The sequence below is a fragment of the Coturnix japonica genome, chromosome Z, assembly GCF_001577835.2.
Source record: "Coturnix japonica isolate 7356 chromosome Z, Coturnix japonica 2.1, whole genome shotgun sequence".
Taxonomy (NCBI): Eukaryota; Metazoa; Chordata; class Aves; order Galliformes; family Phasianidae; genus Coturnix; species Coturnix japonica.
Window position 1 is genome coordinate 38,104,768 of NC_029547.1, and position 16,983 is coordinate 38,121,750.

The following is a 16,983-nucleotide window of genomic DNA, read 5'->3' on the forward strand; positions in this document are numbered from 1 at the left end:
TCCCATTTAAGGGCTGACCACCACTAAGGCAGCATCTCTTGGAGATTGCATCAGTGTTTCCCAGTGAAGGTATCCATATTGATGAGTTTTTCCTTATGAATAACCTTTTGAATATTTGTTATAATCTTTGTATCATTCTACCTTACAACAAGACTACATATATATTTTAAAAACAATTGAATTTTTTGATATTGTATTTTGAAGAACCTCCTTGAACATACAAGGCATCCAATACTTAAGTAGTTTATTATTGCTTTATCAGTGCTTTCGTACCTGCCATTTTCCTGTTAGTGTAATACCACTTGCTCATAAACCACCACATGTATTTTGTTAACTCGTTACTACAAAATTCCAGCTAACAGTCAAGATAATGTGCAGAAGGAACCTCATCTTGCTTTGGCTTTAGTCTTCATTACTCCCAGAGTAGGCAAGTGGCTACTACCTGCAGAAAGGCACACAGACTCACATTTGGTGGAATCCATTGCTGTGCTTTGCTCCTAGAATTGCTTTATTTGGAGCAGCAAGTGCCATTACACCCACTAATTCCCCTACTGGCTTGCTAGCACGATCTCTTTCCTTTTTTCTTCCCCAGTGGATGTTGCTATAAACAACAGCAGCATAAAGAGAAAAATCAGTTAAAATATATTTAGTATGTATCAAGATCATTCAAGCTGGAGTGGCAACAATCCATTCAGGGGCTCTTCAGGTGCAAGGCCACACAATTCACCTGTCATAAATCGGCATAGCAATATTGCTACAAGTACCACAGTCCAACTCTGCACATATCCTACAAAAGGGCCTTTAAGTCCATGTGGGTACCACTACACTGTTGCACTCTATGCAGATAGGAGCTGCTCCCAGACGCTGGCCTCACCACAACAGCCCCATGGCAGTCCTAAGGCTCAGTGCCCATGAGGGCACTACAGCTCAATGACAAACCGTAATGGCCCGAAGGCCCCGAACCGCGCCCTGGCCATTACGTGGCACGCTCCGCACCAAAGCCCCACGGCTCACAGCCCCCCACCGACACTTCCCGTAGCTCTCGTGAGACGTAGAGCAAGCCTCGCGATACTGAGATCCGCGGTCCCGGCACCTCTGCTGTTCTCGCGGATCGCTTCCGCCTCGCCGCTTCTGTTCCGGCTGCTGCCTACTTGGTTCGGCGCGTCCTGCGGAGCTGTGTTAGAGAGGGAGGTGAATCCGGTCGGCTGGAACCGGAGGCTGAGTGAAGGCGGAGCACTGTAACTTGTCCTCCGCAGGCGCGGAGCGTGCGGCGGCTGCTCGGCGTCCTGGCGGCTTCCCGAGCCCTTAAGCGGCCGTGCCTCGCCGCGGGGTCGGTGAGCAGTGCCCGTCTCTCGGCTGCCCTTCGGGAGCGTGAGCGTCCCGCGAGTCCCGGCCCCGCTGCCGGGAGTGACTCTCGCCGCACCTGCACCCACGTCGGTTAAGATGGGTGATGCGTGGCCAGGTAAGTGGGTTGATGTGGGCTCCCAGGTTATAGAGGAGCGGTCTGGGTGTCACCGGGCCCCTTGCCCTTCGTTCACAGAATGTAGGCCGTGGGGCAGAGGCGTCTCGCATGGGTCAGCTGCCTCTGGGATGTGCTGGCAGCCCCTCACCTCACCTGGAAACCAAGCGATGCTGTGAGGAGTGCCGTGGTGTGCACGGCTTAGTAATGTTCCCTTAAAAAATGCTCCCATTTTGCATTTTTTCATTGGCAAAATTGGAAGTATGTATTTAAAGTGAACAGAAGACATAGATACGTCTTTTAGAACATGTGTTGATTAGTCTCATATGTTTAGCGATTTTGCTGTTAGGCTTCAAATTTAAAAAGGTAATGCTTTTCCATTATGGTATCACAAATTTGCTTTTACAGTGACTTATCAGAGTGTAAAAAACCTTGAATTCTTCATTAACTTGTCAAACCTCTGTAGTTAATTTGCTTATTTTTGCATAGGAGTAGTGAAATGAGCGCGTCTGTGTCAGTGGGCCATTATCATCCTGGTCCAGGATGGTCATGATGTGTCATGGTGCACTTCCTCGTGGTAAAAGACTAGATATAAGCAGTCATGTTGAATGCCGTCTGTTTTTGTTGATGGCCATGCTAGGAAACTGCAATAAATAAGTGTCCTGATTTGTAGGGGTTTTATCCTACATAGATGGTTATTCAAAAGAAGATAGTGTAGCATTTTTAACTCTTGTTTGTACAGTGTTATTTTCCAGAATCTTGTATTTCTGTCAAACTTAATACTGCTGTTTTGCCACTTTCCTTTTTTTTCTCATTTTGTTCCTTCTTTATTAGTTTGAAGTTTGTTATTACAGAGTTTACTGTCCAGTGCTCTTTATTCTGCTCTGCACCTAGGACCCCAATTCCGACAAGTCATATGCAGCTCATAAAACTCAATTAAATGTTAAGAAACAAAGGCACTGTAAAAATATATACCCAAAAGTTTAAATGCTGCGTGCCACTTCAGATATTACTGTGAAAGAGAGTAATAATGAAAATGTTCTCTATTTTAAATTTAGTTTTGAATGTTTCACAGATATTTTTATGTTGCTGGTTTTGTTTTTTTGTTTTTTGGGTTTTTTTTGTTTTGTTTTGGTTTGGTTTTTTTTGTATTGCTTCTTAATTTTGAGAAATTTCCTAAAGATTAAGATGGTACTTGGAGAAGATCATATGTTTTTGTGGTTTTTATGCATGAATTTGGTCGTATTTTTGAGGCAGTAGATGTGCAAATACTTTAAGAGGAGAATAGTTAACTATGTTTTAGTGAATGTATTGTCTATACTTAACCTCAAAATGTTATTTTCAACTTAAGATATTTTGGAGAAGGTATGTAGTGTCTTGTGTGCAGGGCATAGGGTGTGGGATGAAACTTAGTCTCAGCAAGGATGATGCAGGCATAGTCTGAGTGTTCTTTGGAGACATTAATCCAATTGAGTGACTCTAGTTTGTGAGGTAATTAGTGTAAGAGGTAGTGGGCCATTGGTTTAGGGTGCAAGTTTATATCAGACTAAATCTCACATATTAGAGATCAGACCTACCAGACTTTTAGTTGGAGGACAAGAAGTGCAGGAAATCTATCAAGTTATCTTACCTACTGTGTTGGTAAACACAGTAACCATATATAGCCCAGGAAGTCTTCTTATTCATACTTTAAGTCATTTGAAGAAACACTTTCTCAAATCACACTTTCTCAAATCACACTTTCTCAAATCACCTTGCATTCACTTTGCACATAGTTGATACTTATTGGGCCTGCTTTTTCTTTGTTGTTGTTTTTGTTTCCCCTCCCCCCTCACTGTGAAGGCCTTGCTTTTTCTTATATTTTGTTGTCTAATATTCTTTTAACTCTTCTACACTGCTGGTATTATATTTTTCTTTCTCTGTGAGCAGCATATGCACCATTTAAAGGTTGTACATGAAAAATAAAAATTACATAGGAAAAGAAGCAGCTTAGTCTTCTCTGTTAATATTTGATATGTAGTATTAATGGGGTGTGAGCTTACAGGGACTGAATACAGAGAAAGAACTGTAAAGTCTTCAACTATTAAAATCTGCATAAGGAATTCAGCCAGTTACCCACTCTGGAGAAGGACGCGGGCAAACCTTGTATATGTTGTGTATACGCAACCTTGTATATGTTTTCAGAGTACACTTCTTTGGCTTCTGAAATACTGTTTTTACTTTTTTTTCTTTTTTTTTTCCCCCTAATGCTAGAGTTATAAGGGGAAATGTCGCGCATCATACTCAGTTGTATTTCTCAAACAATTCGGTAAAGCTGAAGTACTGAATTTGAGTAGATAATAAGCGTTGTCTATTGTAGATAGTATTTGGAACAGATTATGTGATTAATTAATTGCATTCTAACCCTGTCAGTGTGGGTTTGTCTGTGTGCGCTCAAGTGAAACTTACTAATTAGTGTTTACACTAGATTTTTTCCAGGCAAGCTTTCAGATATTTTAAAAACAGCATTACAAACTTTGATATGCCTGTCTTGGAATTTGGTTTAAACCAGCAATCAGTATTACAATTCTAGTGCTGCCTTCAAAAGAGCCTTGAAACACACGTAATCTTAAGTTATATGCTGTTCATGAAGGAAGTTAGCATCTAATATTTAAATATTTACAAATGTAATACTTTGTGCATTTGGCCAGTTTTTCATTGTGGGTTTTTAGTTGTTTGTTGGAAGTAACCGCGGGAGACAAGTCTCATGCTATCATGGTCAACAAGTCTCGTTTATTAGGTGTTACAGCATCTCATTTATACAATCAGTAATAAGTTCATGCATATTGCAAAAGTTAAGCTCAGGATTGGTGAATTAGACATTACTTCATCTGACCTTTGTGGTTAGCTTTATAGTTACTTTTCTTCACAGCTATGTCCATACATTGCTACACATCTTGCTTTTCCCTTAGGCCGTCCTTGCCTCTAGATACATATTTCATCTTTAGCTACATACCCTGTCTTTTCACATACTGATTTCTCCACAGCTGCTTAGCCCGTGACCGTCCCTAGAATAGACCGTCTTTGTCTTTAATCACGTTCATTCTTTTACAATTTAACTAGTGGAATCTCTTCATGTCCTTTCTCATGAAGCCATTCTGCATAAACACTCTCCACAGTTGTTGTTTTGTTTGTTTCCACAGATAGATGGCATGTTGGGGAGAGATGCCTTGCACCTTGTCCTGAAAATGGAAAGTTTTCCGAAGGAACAATATCATCTATTGGAAAGGACAAGAATGGAAAACCATTTGCTGTTGTATCGTTCTTGGAATCTGAAGATAAGAAAATACTAATATCTGAGCTCTATAGAGTTGAAACTGGTAGATGTTCCTGGAAGAGTGTAATATTCGATGATGGTGACCTGGAAAAGCCTTATTTTCCTGGCCAAAATCTTCCATCTTCATCAGTTGCTTTTAAGTTATCTGATAATGGTGATTCTATCCCATATACAATGAATAGATACCTACGTGGTTATCAAAGGGAAGGAGCCCAATTTCTCTATTGGCACTATGCTAATAAAAGGGGATGCATTCTTGGAGATGATATGGGCCTTGGAAAGACAGTACAGGTATTTATTACTTATAAGAACATAATAGTTTAATTTATTTGCTTTTTGGCAGCATGTTTTCTGTGAAGAATATTTATTTTTTAAGTTGACTTACTAAATAAAAGCCATGTTGTTCAAGCTTATTCTCCATTTTGTGGCATGAAGTTGGAGGGAGGCAGAATGTGGCTGTTTGTGACAATACTTGAGTGGCAGAAATGATTGCTGATAAGCTTCTGACATTCCACAAAACTGGGATGTAATCATTTGTACTGTAAAGCTTGGCAGTTGTGGTAGTTTAAATGTTGGTTAGTGTTTGTGTTACTTTGAATGTCCTTTATGGAATGATATCAACACATCAAGAAAGAAATCTGCTGCGCTGGAGAATGCTATTAGTACATACACTACATAACAGGTCTTAAAATGTCTTTTTACTTTTTTTTTTTTCTTGAAAATGAGTAGTTTGACTGTACTAGGAACTAGAAGAAGATGCATGTACTCTCCCATCTGAAAGAAATACCTAGATGTTACACAATATGTTTGTCGTTGTTGGAAATGCAAATTCTGTTGATGAAGAGACAAAGAATGGCTGGATTTTTTTCATTATGTTTTGAATAACTGCAGCCCAATTGATTCACTTATTTTACTAAAATTACAGTTATTTTAGGTTTGAAATGATTCTCTTTAATATGTTTGGTTTTAAGTTAGCAGCCTGAGTCCTATAGCAAATAGTTCTTGTCCATTTCACATTGCTCCTCCTTTTTGTCATATGCAAGCTCATTTCTTTGCTGGTAAATACTGGCTGTAGCATGTCTTGTGTGTCCTTTTAGGAGAATGTCAGCTGATAACGCTTCCTTCTGTGTGCAGATGCTTGTTCTGTAGCAAACTTTACAAGAGAAGTGAGTGAACTAAACTGGAAGAACTTGCCTGAGTAGAGCATTAAGAGGAGTACCATGAGTGTGTAAAGAGCTGCTGCTGATCTGTTAACTTATTAGTTACAGCTAAACTAACTCCATTTACCTTGTGCTTCATCGTACTTCTGATGCATTCTTGTTCATGGTAGCTCAATAATTCAGTAGTTACTAAAGAACTGCCAGTACCCACTTTAGTATTAAAATAAACATTTGAATGAGATGAAATCAGTTACCACCTCTTTTCTTGAATCTCATGGCTGATTCTGCAGTGAACAGGTCACATTTGTCACCCAGTGGCTATGTTCCTTTGTAAAATTTGCATGTGATAATTGTTTCTTTTAATCATGATGTCAAGTTTGGAGAAGAAAAATACATTTCTTGAATACAGTCTTAAATATTCCTTTCTAAAATGGTATTTATGTTCCTCAAGTGTAGTATGGATAGCAGCTCAGATGTGAATTAATAGATGAGTTTTCTTATTTCATAATTCCCATGTGTGAAGGAATAAATATTCATTAAACTTCACAAAGTACCAGCTAATTGATTTACCGTCTTATAGAAAATTTTGCTTTTGCTTATCACTTCGCTGAATATTATGGTATTTAAATTACAGGGAGATACCTGAGAAAGAGACTTTTCTTTAAGACTTTTGTATTGTAGTGTTCTTTCTACTTTTGAAATGGTTTTTGCTTGAATTTGCTTTAGTGTGTGGCTCTTTCGTTTTGAGTTGTGGTGAGGGTAAATAGAATAATGATATATTGTGTTAGGATTGCAGTAAGTTAAAGTTTCTTGTCAACGCATTTAGATTGCCTCCTAGTTTTATATGAAAAAGCCAAAGGTTTCTCATTAGGGTTGCCCCTTTACAGCCTTTGCTGTTTTTACAGATTTGTGATTAATTTTTCCAAAAGTGGAAGATCTGGAAAAAACATGCAGATTTTGGTTTTGGTCCTATTGAGAGTAAGAATAAAATTCAGCAAAGCTGCACTGAAGAAACAAGGCATACAAATTTGCATCAGCTTCCTAGTCTCTCGGCTTATATGAAATGTTGTGCATTAAAATGTCGCTAGTTTCTTCCATGTGTTTCTTTCCCATATAGCCCTGTATGATGGGTTCCCTATCTTCTCTTTGTATACTTTTCTCCTGCTCAGCTGCTTTTCAACCAGCTGTGCATTACTGGCTCTTCTTCTCATCATTGGAGGGAGAAGAAAAAGTATTATTTGATTTCACAGCTGACAGGTTTATTTCTATCCAGCAGTAAGCATCTGTGAGGCAACTCCAGAAAAGTATCCTGAGCAGGGGGGGCCTCTTGAACTTCAAAAGAGGGACACGTCTGATAATGCCACTGGTTCTTGCTGCAGCTTAGCTCCATGTTTATCCCAAGTGGGTTTTACAGATTAAAATGGTTCTACCCAGATACCTCTGCCCTCTGCCTGCTTTGGAGTAATCATGGGAGAGCTTGTAATAATGTTGTCTAGAATATTTGTCACCACTGTGGTGTATTACAATAAATATCTCCTCCTAATTAAAAGAAAGTGAAGGTCACTGGCTGGTTTGAGGCAGTTGAATTAATACGGACTTGAACACAGCCAAATAAACTGCTTTTGAATTCAAGAACAAGAGTTTGAGGAGTGGACATACAGAAATCCTACTGCTTCCTCACCTAAGATTCATGTGTTTGCCATTTCCAGGAAAAATACAAGACATGCCTTGTTTCTTCCTGTCTCCTTTATTGTCTATACTGTATTTTTTAAGATTTTCCACATAGAAAATGGTAGTGCAGTGTAGAGCAATGAAGTGCTCTTATCATAAACACAGGTTTCTCAGTTAAATATGAGATTCATTTTAAAAAATCAAAAAGTATATTAACAAATGAAATCCTATTCAGGATTTTGTCTGAAATGTGTGTTTTCAGTGGAACTTGTTCATTTTCTGTCTGCATTTTTGTACATAATTACTGAGAGTTGTTTTCTTTCTGAAGGTCATTTCATTTTTGGCTGCAGTGTTACGCAAAAAAGGAACACGTGAAGATATTGAAAATAATATGCCAGAATTTTTACGGAAAACAGTGGAAAAAGAATCAAAATGTAACCCTAAGAAGGTAAAACTTCAAGAATTTGGTAAAAAGCAAAAAAATGTTGTTTGTTTGCTTGCTTTAGGAGTTTACATATACTCATTTTCAATGTTTGGTTAATTTAACTTGAGAGGACTAACGCAATTCCTGATTTCCACTGGTATTTTATGTTATTGGAATATCTGAGTGCTAGAATGATTCTGTGACTGTATTTCTGTGAACAAAATTGTTCCTTCGTGAACTCAGGCAAAGTGGAAGGAAGATGTGGAAGGATATCACTTTCTGTGAAAAAACATGAGTGCTTCTGACTGACTCAGAGAAGTAGTTTACTTTGAGGACAATTATGTATTGGAACAGGTAACAAAGAGAGGTTGTGGGGTCTTTCATCCTTGAAGGATATGAAAGACCTGAGTGGGAAAGGCTCTAAATGTCTGAATTCAGTGCTGCCCTTTTTTGACTGGGAAGCTGGACTAGAAACTGATTTTATTATTCTATGATAATATTGTACAGATTGTCTTAAATTTTTAAACTTCTTTTGATACCTCTTCTCATATATTGGCTAGATTTATGGCTTGGAGGAACTTCCTTACTGTTATACCTTTTCCACCTCTAAAACGGTGTTTCCACCTCTAAAATGGTGTTTGTAATAGGTGTTGTAACAGAGCACTGTGATAGTATGTCGTGTCTTACTGCAGTTGACTAAATACCAGTGTTATTTTAGGTACTTTGTGTAGTGTTAGTGTATTTTTTCTGTAGTATTTACACACTCTATAAACTCATTACTTTTGAATTTATATAAATATTCAGGTATTTTCTATACTGTGCTTTGAAGCAACAAGAATTTAATAGTTCGGTCTATGAAGTAATAAGATAAATCCTAAGATTATGACTTTCCACATTGAGAAAGTGCTGAGCTGTAGATCCTCCAGTAGTACTATAACAGCTGTTTGTTTTCAGATTTTCCTCATAGTGGCCCCTCTTTCAGTGCTGTATAACTGGAAGGATGAGTTAGACACATGGGGGTACTTTAAGGTCTCTGTCTTACATGGCAGTAAAAAGGAAGATGACTTGAATCGCATCAAGCAAGGGAAATGTGAAGTTGCCCTTACAACATACGAGACACTTCGCCTGTATTTAGATGAACTTAACAAGTAAGTATGACTCATTACATCACTGAAGAGAATTATATTTGTTAATTTACTAATTATTGAATTCCTAAGTCCTAAAAATAAATCCTGTTGTCTCATAGCTGCCAGTATTTTAAAAAGGAGGAGTTTTGCCCTTCCTTTTGTTATGTTTAAGAATACTAAATCCCTTACTTAGTGAAAGAGGACCACTAGGACTGCTTCATCTTGGATATAGATACACGTTGCATGGACATCTTAGTTAGCTATAGCATTCTGCCTCTATCAGTTGGTGTTGGTGTTGGTCTTTCAGTGTTCCCATGCTAGGTGATTGGAAAGGGTCTTGGGCCTCAAAGAGTGTCCTACTATTTTGAATAGCCATCACCAGAAAAAGTCTGATTGCCAGCTCTATGCACATCTGAAAAAGAAGTTTAGGTAGGAGACATTAAACAGCTGCTGTCTGGGAAATAAATGCACGTGCACAGCCCATGACAGTGAAGCAGGACTTACATGTAAATGAATGCATTGTTCAGTGTAAAGATTTACCAACTAAGTCTGCCAAGCATGTGTCCATGTAAGCATACAGTGTTCATCCGACTCTTAAAAGCTGTGCATTTTGCTTAGATAGAACTATGAGTTGGCCTCAAACTGATTTTTAATTAATTGTCACTAATAATCAGCAGATTTTAACAATATCGTAAACTCAGATTTGATTGAAATTAGTCAACAGCCATTATATATGTCACAAGATGAATTTTCAAAATAATTATCTAAAATTCATGGAACCTGCTCGGGAGAGAGTTTTCTTTCTAAATGTGGCTGCTTCAAGTAACCTTAGCATAGAAATGAACTTGTTCTGAAATATTCACGTATATAAAGCACTCTCATAAATTTATTTCTTCCTAGGGACTTAGTCATTTAAAATTCTTATCACAGAGTACAGTTCATTTTTCCACCAGATTTTTACTTGAACTGATGGCAAAGTGTCTTTTAATCTCTACTTCTAACTATGGTCCTCTTGGTTACAGAATCACACAATACTAGAATTCCTTCACGGTATTGGAACCATGCAGGTCTCAAAGTAGTTGAGTGATGCTTTCAGGTAGTAAACTACAATTAGAAGTGCCTTCAGGATGTTTTTATCTGTGTGGATGTTGTTAGGAAAAGTAAAAGACAACTGTGCTAATTGCAGTTTAGAAGTGTGCATTAAGAGATTTATTCTGTTATTCTAAATCTTTCTTATGTGTGTAATTAGTAGTGTATTGCCGTGTGCAATTTAGTCCTTGCTAATGCCTACAACGGTACTGGTAAGATTTATGTCCAGAAATGAAAAGCTACTTTCTTCACAGAAAATATTTCATACAGTTGACAGTAGTTCATCAATTTTATTGTGTAGTTTAGTCATTATAATTTAATTCACTAAACAGACAAGAAAGTGGGTGTTGTAATGTATAGAAAATAAGAAAGCAAAAATATGTTTTGTGTTTTATAGTAATAATCAGGGCTGTACATGTGACTTATGTCAGTTTTTGTGTATGTGGAGTGATGAGATATGTGATTTCAATTAAGGGAAAAAAAATTTCTTCTATGCAGTGTAGATTGGTCTGCTGTCATAGTGGATGAAGTACACAGAATCAAGAATCCAAAGTCTCAAATAACACAAACCATGAAGTCCTTAAAATGCAGTGTTCGCATAGGCCTTACTGGAACCATACTTCAAAACAATATGAAGGAACTTTGGTGTGTGATGGACTGGTAAATAAATTTTTTTCCTCTCCCCCCCCCCCCTCCCTCCCCCTTTATTTTCTTCTCACACAATAGATAAAGATCTGTTGAGCAGCTTTGGACAAAATTGCGCCTTTGTTTTGTCCAGTATGTCAGTATGTGCAGGTCATTCTGATTTCCTTGGAAGTTAAAAGTAATATTTAGCTGTTTTTCAAAATGCAGAAATGCATATATTTACAAAGCAACAGTCTTGGCCAGAGAAATTTCTAAGTGAGAGGTGGAAATAACCCTAGGCAAAAATCTAAACATGTATGTCTTATTGGGACACTTAAGTACTGAGAGACAAAGCAAACTTCCTTTGAGGATGAGGAAGTGCAGGCTGAAGTCAAATGTCAGAGTGGAAAGTCTTTAATACTAAGCTTAATGTTGCATTTGGTCCATTAAAGCTATGCTGATGTTGTTGATGGATTGTTCCAATATGAAGTCAATGTGTATGTAGCAGAAATAGTAAAAACTGAAAATGTGACTGCCTTCCTAATTAAGCTCTGAAACAGAAGTTTTAGACATTCTGTGTCCTTGTGGCTTCTTTTGGCCTGCTGAGCTTTAGTATTTCTGAAGGCGGCATTTTCTTTTCCTAAGGAATTCCTCTTTGATGTTTGAAGATCATCACAGTGAAAAAAATGAATGTTTGGAAATATTCTATTTTATTTATACTCTATTTATACACACCTTACTGCTAGTTTTTTAATGTTTCCTGCTAGTCCAGAAACATTTATTGTTAGCCAGAAACAATTTATAATGTGCTTTTAATCACTGGACAATCATAAGTAACCTTGGAGTAATGAAAATGTTGCAATTCCCTTATAATCAGCCCCTTCCCAGTGTTTTTGTTTAATTGTTTTGGGGTGGTTTTTTTTGGTGCTTTGTTTGTTTTTTGTTGATTTTGTTTTCTTTTTATAGGGCTGTACCAGGACTTTTGGGTAGTAGAATGAACTTTAAGAAGAAGTTTTCTGATCCAGTGGAGCGTGGCCAGAGGCACACTGCAACTAAAAGAGAGCTAGCAACAGGTCGTAAGGCGATGGTGAAGCTAGCAAGAAAAATGTCTAGCTGGTTTCTGAGACGTACAAAAGTGCTTATCAGTGATCAGTTGCCAAAAAAAGAAGACAGAGTAAGAGTGCTTGCACATTTCAAATATAACAATATGTCCTCTTTTTTGTTGTTTTTATTGTTTTTTCTCCTTCATCATACCTCTGCTAGTTTATGGTTTTCTTTTAGAATCACAAAATTGAGAAGAATCTAGAGCCTTAGAAAGAAGGCAAGTAAGGTTGTATGCTTTCTTTGTATAATTACTATGATAGCTTACTGAAATAGAGTTAATTCAACATGAAAATGCTCATCTGAACTTCTGGCTAGTGACTTACATGTATATTTTATGAGTACTTTTGTAAGTATCTTTGCAAATTCAGTTTGTGTAAATCTCTTGAAATTTGACGTAGGATTTCTGAATTTGCAACTTGATATTTTGTATGTAGAACAGTTTGCTTTTATTTTTTTTTTAACTTTCATTTTCAATCAGTAAGCAGAAGAACCCTCCCCCCAGATTAAAGATAATTATTAATTGGTCTGTCATCTTTTTCATCTTGTGCTGTTGTAAACATCACATAAATCAATAATTCTTTATAGCTAAGGTTGACTATTAATTCTTATTACATATATTTCCTTCTAAGTAGATGAACACATTAATTTTCAGATGTTTTTGTATTCAAAATCTTGTATTTGTTCTTCATCCTTAAATTAATAATGTTATCTAAACTGCCTTGTAAAGGAAAGATTAACTCAAACATTAGTCATTTGCCTTTGTAAATCTAGCAGGTTTTATTCTTTTCATTCTCTTGTTAGTGTGAGTGTATTGTTCAAGTTACTGCTTTATTATTATAGCTCAGCATGATGGCGTAGTGTGGGTGGTGTAGGTTAGGGGATGATCTCGAGATATCTGTCTCCTGCTGGTTAAGACTAAGGATGTCATGGAGATGCCACCCATGGTCTCTGAGAGGAGGGATAAGAGTTCTGGCCATGGCTGTGTATAGATCATTGCATTCTCAGTGCTTACTCTGTTTGTCCTGCCTGTGGTACTGCCCTGCAAACAGCTAGAGTCTAAAAAGAGAAAAAAAAAACCAAAAAACGGGCAAATTAAATAACTGGCAAAACAAGGGAATCCTGTATTACAATTATGCATTTATTTCTATCACTCTTCCTTTTTTTCTCTTAGTCTTCCACAAAAGCCCAACTGAGAGGTTTGTAGAAACCTAAAAGCAGGTTATTATAACTTAATATTGATAATCTTTGTAAAATTTTGGGAAAGGATAAGATAGATTTACGTACATTTTTGATACAGTTTCCTAATACTTCTGTGTCAGCTTGCAGGTTGTTGTGTTTTTTTTTTAATTTGGGTAGGATAACTTTCTATCAATGTCTGTGCAAATATATGTTGTTATTTTTAACTTTACTTGCAGTGCCCCATTCTTTGTTTTTTGTGGTTGTTTTTTTTTTTTCTTTTTTTGTTTTGTTTGTTTGGTGCAGTGCTCTCTGTTTTTAATTTTATGCTGCATGTAACTGTATATTTGGGACATTTGCAGATGGTGTACTGTTCCCTGACAGAATTCCAGAGAGCAGTGTATGAGGCTGTGCTGAAGACAGAGGATGTAAGCCTAGTATTAAGAGCAGGAGAACCCTGCAGCTGCAACAGCGGCCGTGTGAGGAAGAACTGTTGTTACAAAGTAAGAACTTTTGTTTTCTGAAGTTTTTAACATAGACTTTCTGGTTTGAGCAGGAGGTAGGCATTTCTCCATATGCTCTCTGCTGATGAGGAGCTGCTTGAAGTGATTTACTGGTCAAAAATAATCTGTTTGTGAAATCTTGTTGTGGTGAGGTCATGCACTTCAGAATTACAGCATAACTGCTTTGCATGCCCTAAGCAGAAGGTCATTATTAATACAGTATATTTGGGACATGTTGTATTAAATATACCTGTCATATAATTGGTGTTGGAAAGGGTTTTACATTGGGACATTTGATACTTGTCAGGTATACGGTTCCCATGCATCTTAGGTGGGCAGTACAGTAGCTGCAAATAAGGGACCTCCTGGACCCAGCAGATTGTCAGGGATATAGTTATTTTGTAATTACAGTTGGATAGTGTCTTTCTTTGCTCCTAAAAATGTGCTTTGATTTACTTTACTGAAGGGAAAGCTGTAACAACTGCTATCTTATAATGCAAGTAGAACATTATTCACTAGGAACAGCTCTGCAGATTTCTTCCTTCTTTGGACTTCTTTAACACTGATAAATCTAGCTTTGTTTTTGTTTCTGCATATCTCTTAGTAGACTCAGAATGTCTTTTAAATATTTTCCATTTCTTTTACTTCTAAACACTTGTGTATTTTTTTTTCTTTTATGTTTCCCAAGCAGTGTAGTTTATTTAGTCTTTATTTGAAAGCAATCTATCATCCTGTTGAAATATGCCATGGGAGGTAGCTTTAGTTCTTTGTAGGCTTAAGTTTAACATTGCGTTTTGTATTAAAAAAAGTGCTGCTGAGTTTTGTTCACTATTCAGACCTGCAGATACCTGTGTTGCTCTTATGGACAGTGTAATTCTGGAGTTAAATGTGAAATTTGGTTACTTGAGAAGGGAAAAGAAATAAGTATTGATAAATCAATCAACTATAACCAGAAAAATAGCTGTTGCTGATTATTCAGTGTTTAATGTTGTTAATGGAGATCTTTATGAAACTACACCAATTTCTGCCTTAAAGTATGCAGCTGTAGGCTAAGTCATTCAAACAGCAGTAGTTGGTTTTACATTTATTTAAATTGTAAAGTTGCTGTCTTTTCTCTTACTAAGGAATTCTTGGCTATCGTAACAAATATTGTGTATATCATACTGTCTAAAGTGTTTATCAAGCAATGAACATAGCATTTTTTTGTTTTTGTTGTTTGGAAAGATGTTTTCTATTGATAGAATCATAATGTTGAGAAGAAGAATTTGCCTAATTTTTGTTAGAAATACATCATTTGGAATTAGAAATACATCATTTGGAATCAATTTTTGTACTATTTGAATTCCTAATGCACTGCATCATCTTGAAATAGTATTTTACTGTATTTCTTACTTTTTAGGAATGTTTGTTTTTGCAAGCATTAAGGATATTATTGGTTGTGTTTGTTTTGTTTTATAGGTTAATTCCCATGGTGAAACAGTTAAGTCTCTGCAGTTCAGTTATTTGACGATCCTACAGAAAGTTGCGAATCATGTTGCATTGCTGCAGACGGACAGCACTAGCAAACAGCAGGTTAGTTTTGGAAGTACTTAAAAAGTGAACCCTTGGAAAATTTGTTGAAAGCTCTTGAATAAAAATTGCTGTTGGCTTCTCTATCAGTCTTAACTTACTGAAATTCAGATATTTTGCAAAATTATTTTTCTGCTCAGTAATTGAGAATGTAGCCTCTATTTAATTGATAGAAATATTAACGCATCTCTGGTTTCAGTTGATGACTATCTGAAAATGGAGTTTGTCTTAACAATGGAGAGCTTTAGGAAAAGGTTGTTTTTAGTGATTTTTAATAATGCCATTTTTCTTGCATTTCTGTAAAGTTCTTAGTGAGAGGTAGTTCTTTGTGCGAATAATAAATATATAATAAACAAATTTAAATATAAATATATAATAAACAATATGTTTTTTTCTCTAGAATTTTAAATTCAGAGCAGAGTTTCTCTAAACAGTATAAGAAGTGTTTTGATAAAACAGGGAGAGAATGGTTTTGATTTATCTTGTTTTCCTGGAAAATAACCATTAAAGTAAGTTTGCTTTTTAGGAAGTTTTACTACTAGGGCTCCAGGGTTATAAACTGTAGATACCCAAATGTTTTCACTGTTCTTTTTGTGTATATGCAGTTTTTACTGTAAAAACATTTCAGAGTGATTCTTGGGTGACAGATTTTCTGCTCTTCTGGAAAAGGAGACTTAAAATGTGTGGTTGCATTCTAGTTCTGAGTTACTCAATTCTAGCAGTAAAGTTTTATTCGACTTTTGAGTAGTTTAAATCCAGTTCCGGTGTTGTTTTTTTGTCATACCAATTGGACTGTAGGAATAAGACTTACAGAAATGCAGTTATGCAAGGGAGTTAAGAGAAATGCTGGTATTTAACTGCTGGGTTATGCAAATGTCTAGCCAGTGGCTCTTGATACTGACAACTGACCAGTTCTGCTGTAGGCTCTGACCTCTCCTTTTCAAATAAGGCAAACCAAAACACGCTGAAAATGTGTTTCCATGTGTTTCTATGCTGATTGAATTAAAACAGATAAGTAATCTATTTGAATTACTTCAACAGATTACTCATTTCAGCCTCTTAAACTCCTTTTATGACCTACTGTTACCTTGCATAGTTCTGATTTTTAATGCCCTTTGAAAATTCTGCTTTTCTTTCAGGAAACACATATCAAACGGGTTTGCAATGAGGTGTTTTCCAGTTTTCCAGATTTTGTGCAGTTAAGCAAAGACGCAGCCTTTGAAACAATTTCAGATCCAAAGTACAGTGGAAAAATGAGGGTAAATATATTCTTCAGAGATACAAATAAATATTGCTAGTAGTAGTAGATATGCTGTAGTATATGGATGTAAGAAAATGCATGCCTAACAGGTTTTTTGTTTTAATCATTCTGTTTACGGTTGTAGTACCACTGCAGAGATAAGCTGTACTGGATCAGGATGCCATCATGCAAAGACTAGAAAGGGATATTTTATGATGCTAAGACTCATGTCCTAAAGTACCAACTTCACATATTTAGTGATGAGCACATGAAAATGAGTCATTGGGGTTATAACATGGGGTTCGATGGAACCATCAACTCACCAGAGAGTGCAAGGAAATAGTTATGAATTGAATGACTTGTGCTACATTCAGTATCATGGGTAGCTCCATTCCTGTATCTTAAAAGAGCATGTGTTCACCTTGGGAAGTTTCAAAGAACGGTGACAGAGGTGGTGACTGCTATGGATCAGAAGCAGCCAGGTATGCTGGGACTCTCCAGCCTGGAAAAAATGTCAGATG

The 16,983-nt window shown here is 36.7% G+C and overlaps 1 protein-coding gene across 10 annotated transcripts in view; it reads left to right on the plus strand.

Annotated features, from left to right (window-relative positions):
• The first annotated feature begins 1,077 nt into the window (after positions 1 to 1,077).
• ERCC6L2 (ERCC excision repair 6 like 2) overlaps positions 1,078 to 16,983 on the plus strand; it is a 49,040-nt gene continuing 33,134 nt past the window's right edge. For 3 of the 10 annotated variants that reach the window (XR_001552058.2, XR_001552059.2, XM_015849305.2), the window contains exons 1-9: positions 1,078 to 1,462; positions 4,642 to 5,066; positions 7,935 to 8,054; positions 8,985 to 9,178; positions 10,745 to 10,906; positions 11,837 to 12,044; positions 13,513 to 13,653; positions 15,112 to 15,225; positions 16,362 to 16,481. Coding sequence is in view for 6 of the 10 variants with exons in the window: in XM_015849305.2 (XP_015704791.1) it covers positions 1,444 to 1,462; positions 4,642 to 5,066; positions 7,935 to 8,054; positions 8,985 to 9,178; positions 10,745 to 10,906; positions 11,837 to 12,044; positions 13,513 to 13,653; positions 15,112 to 15,225; positions 16,362 to 16,481 (1,503 nt within the window). In the remaining 4 variants the exon portion in view is untranslated. Of the gene's footprint in view, positions 1,463 to 4,641; positions 5,067 to 7,934; positions 8,055 to 8,984; positions 9,179 to 10,744; positions 10,907 to 11,836; positions 12,045 to 13,512; positions 13,654 to 15,111; positions 15,226 to 16,361; positions 16,482 to 16,983 lie in introns of those variants that run through there. The other 7 variants (XR_004305561.1, XM_015849303.2, XM_015849304.2 and 4 more) reach the window with 4 other exon arrangements.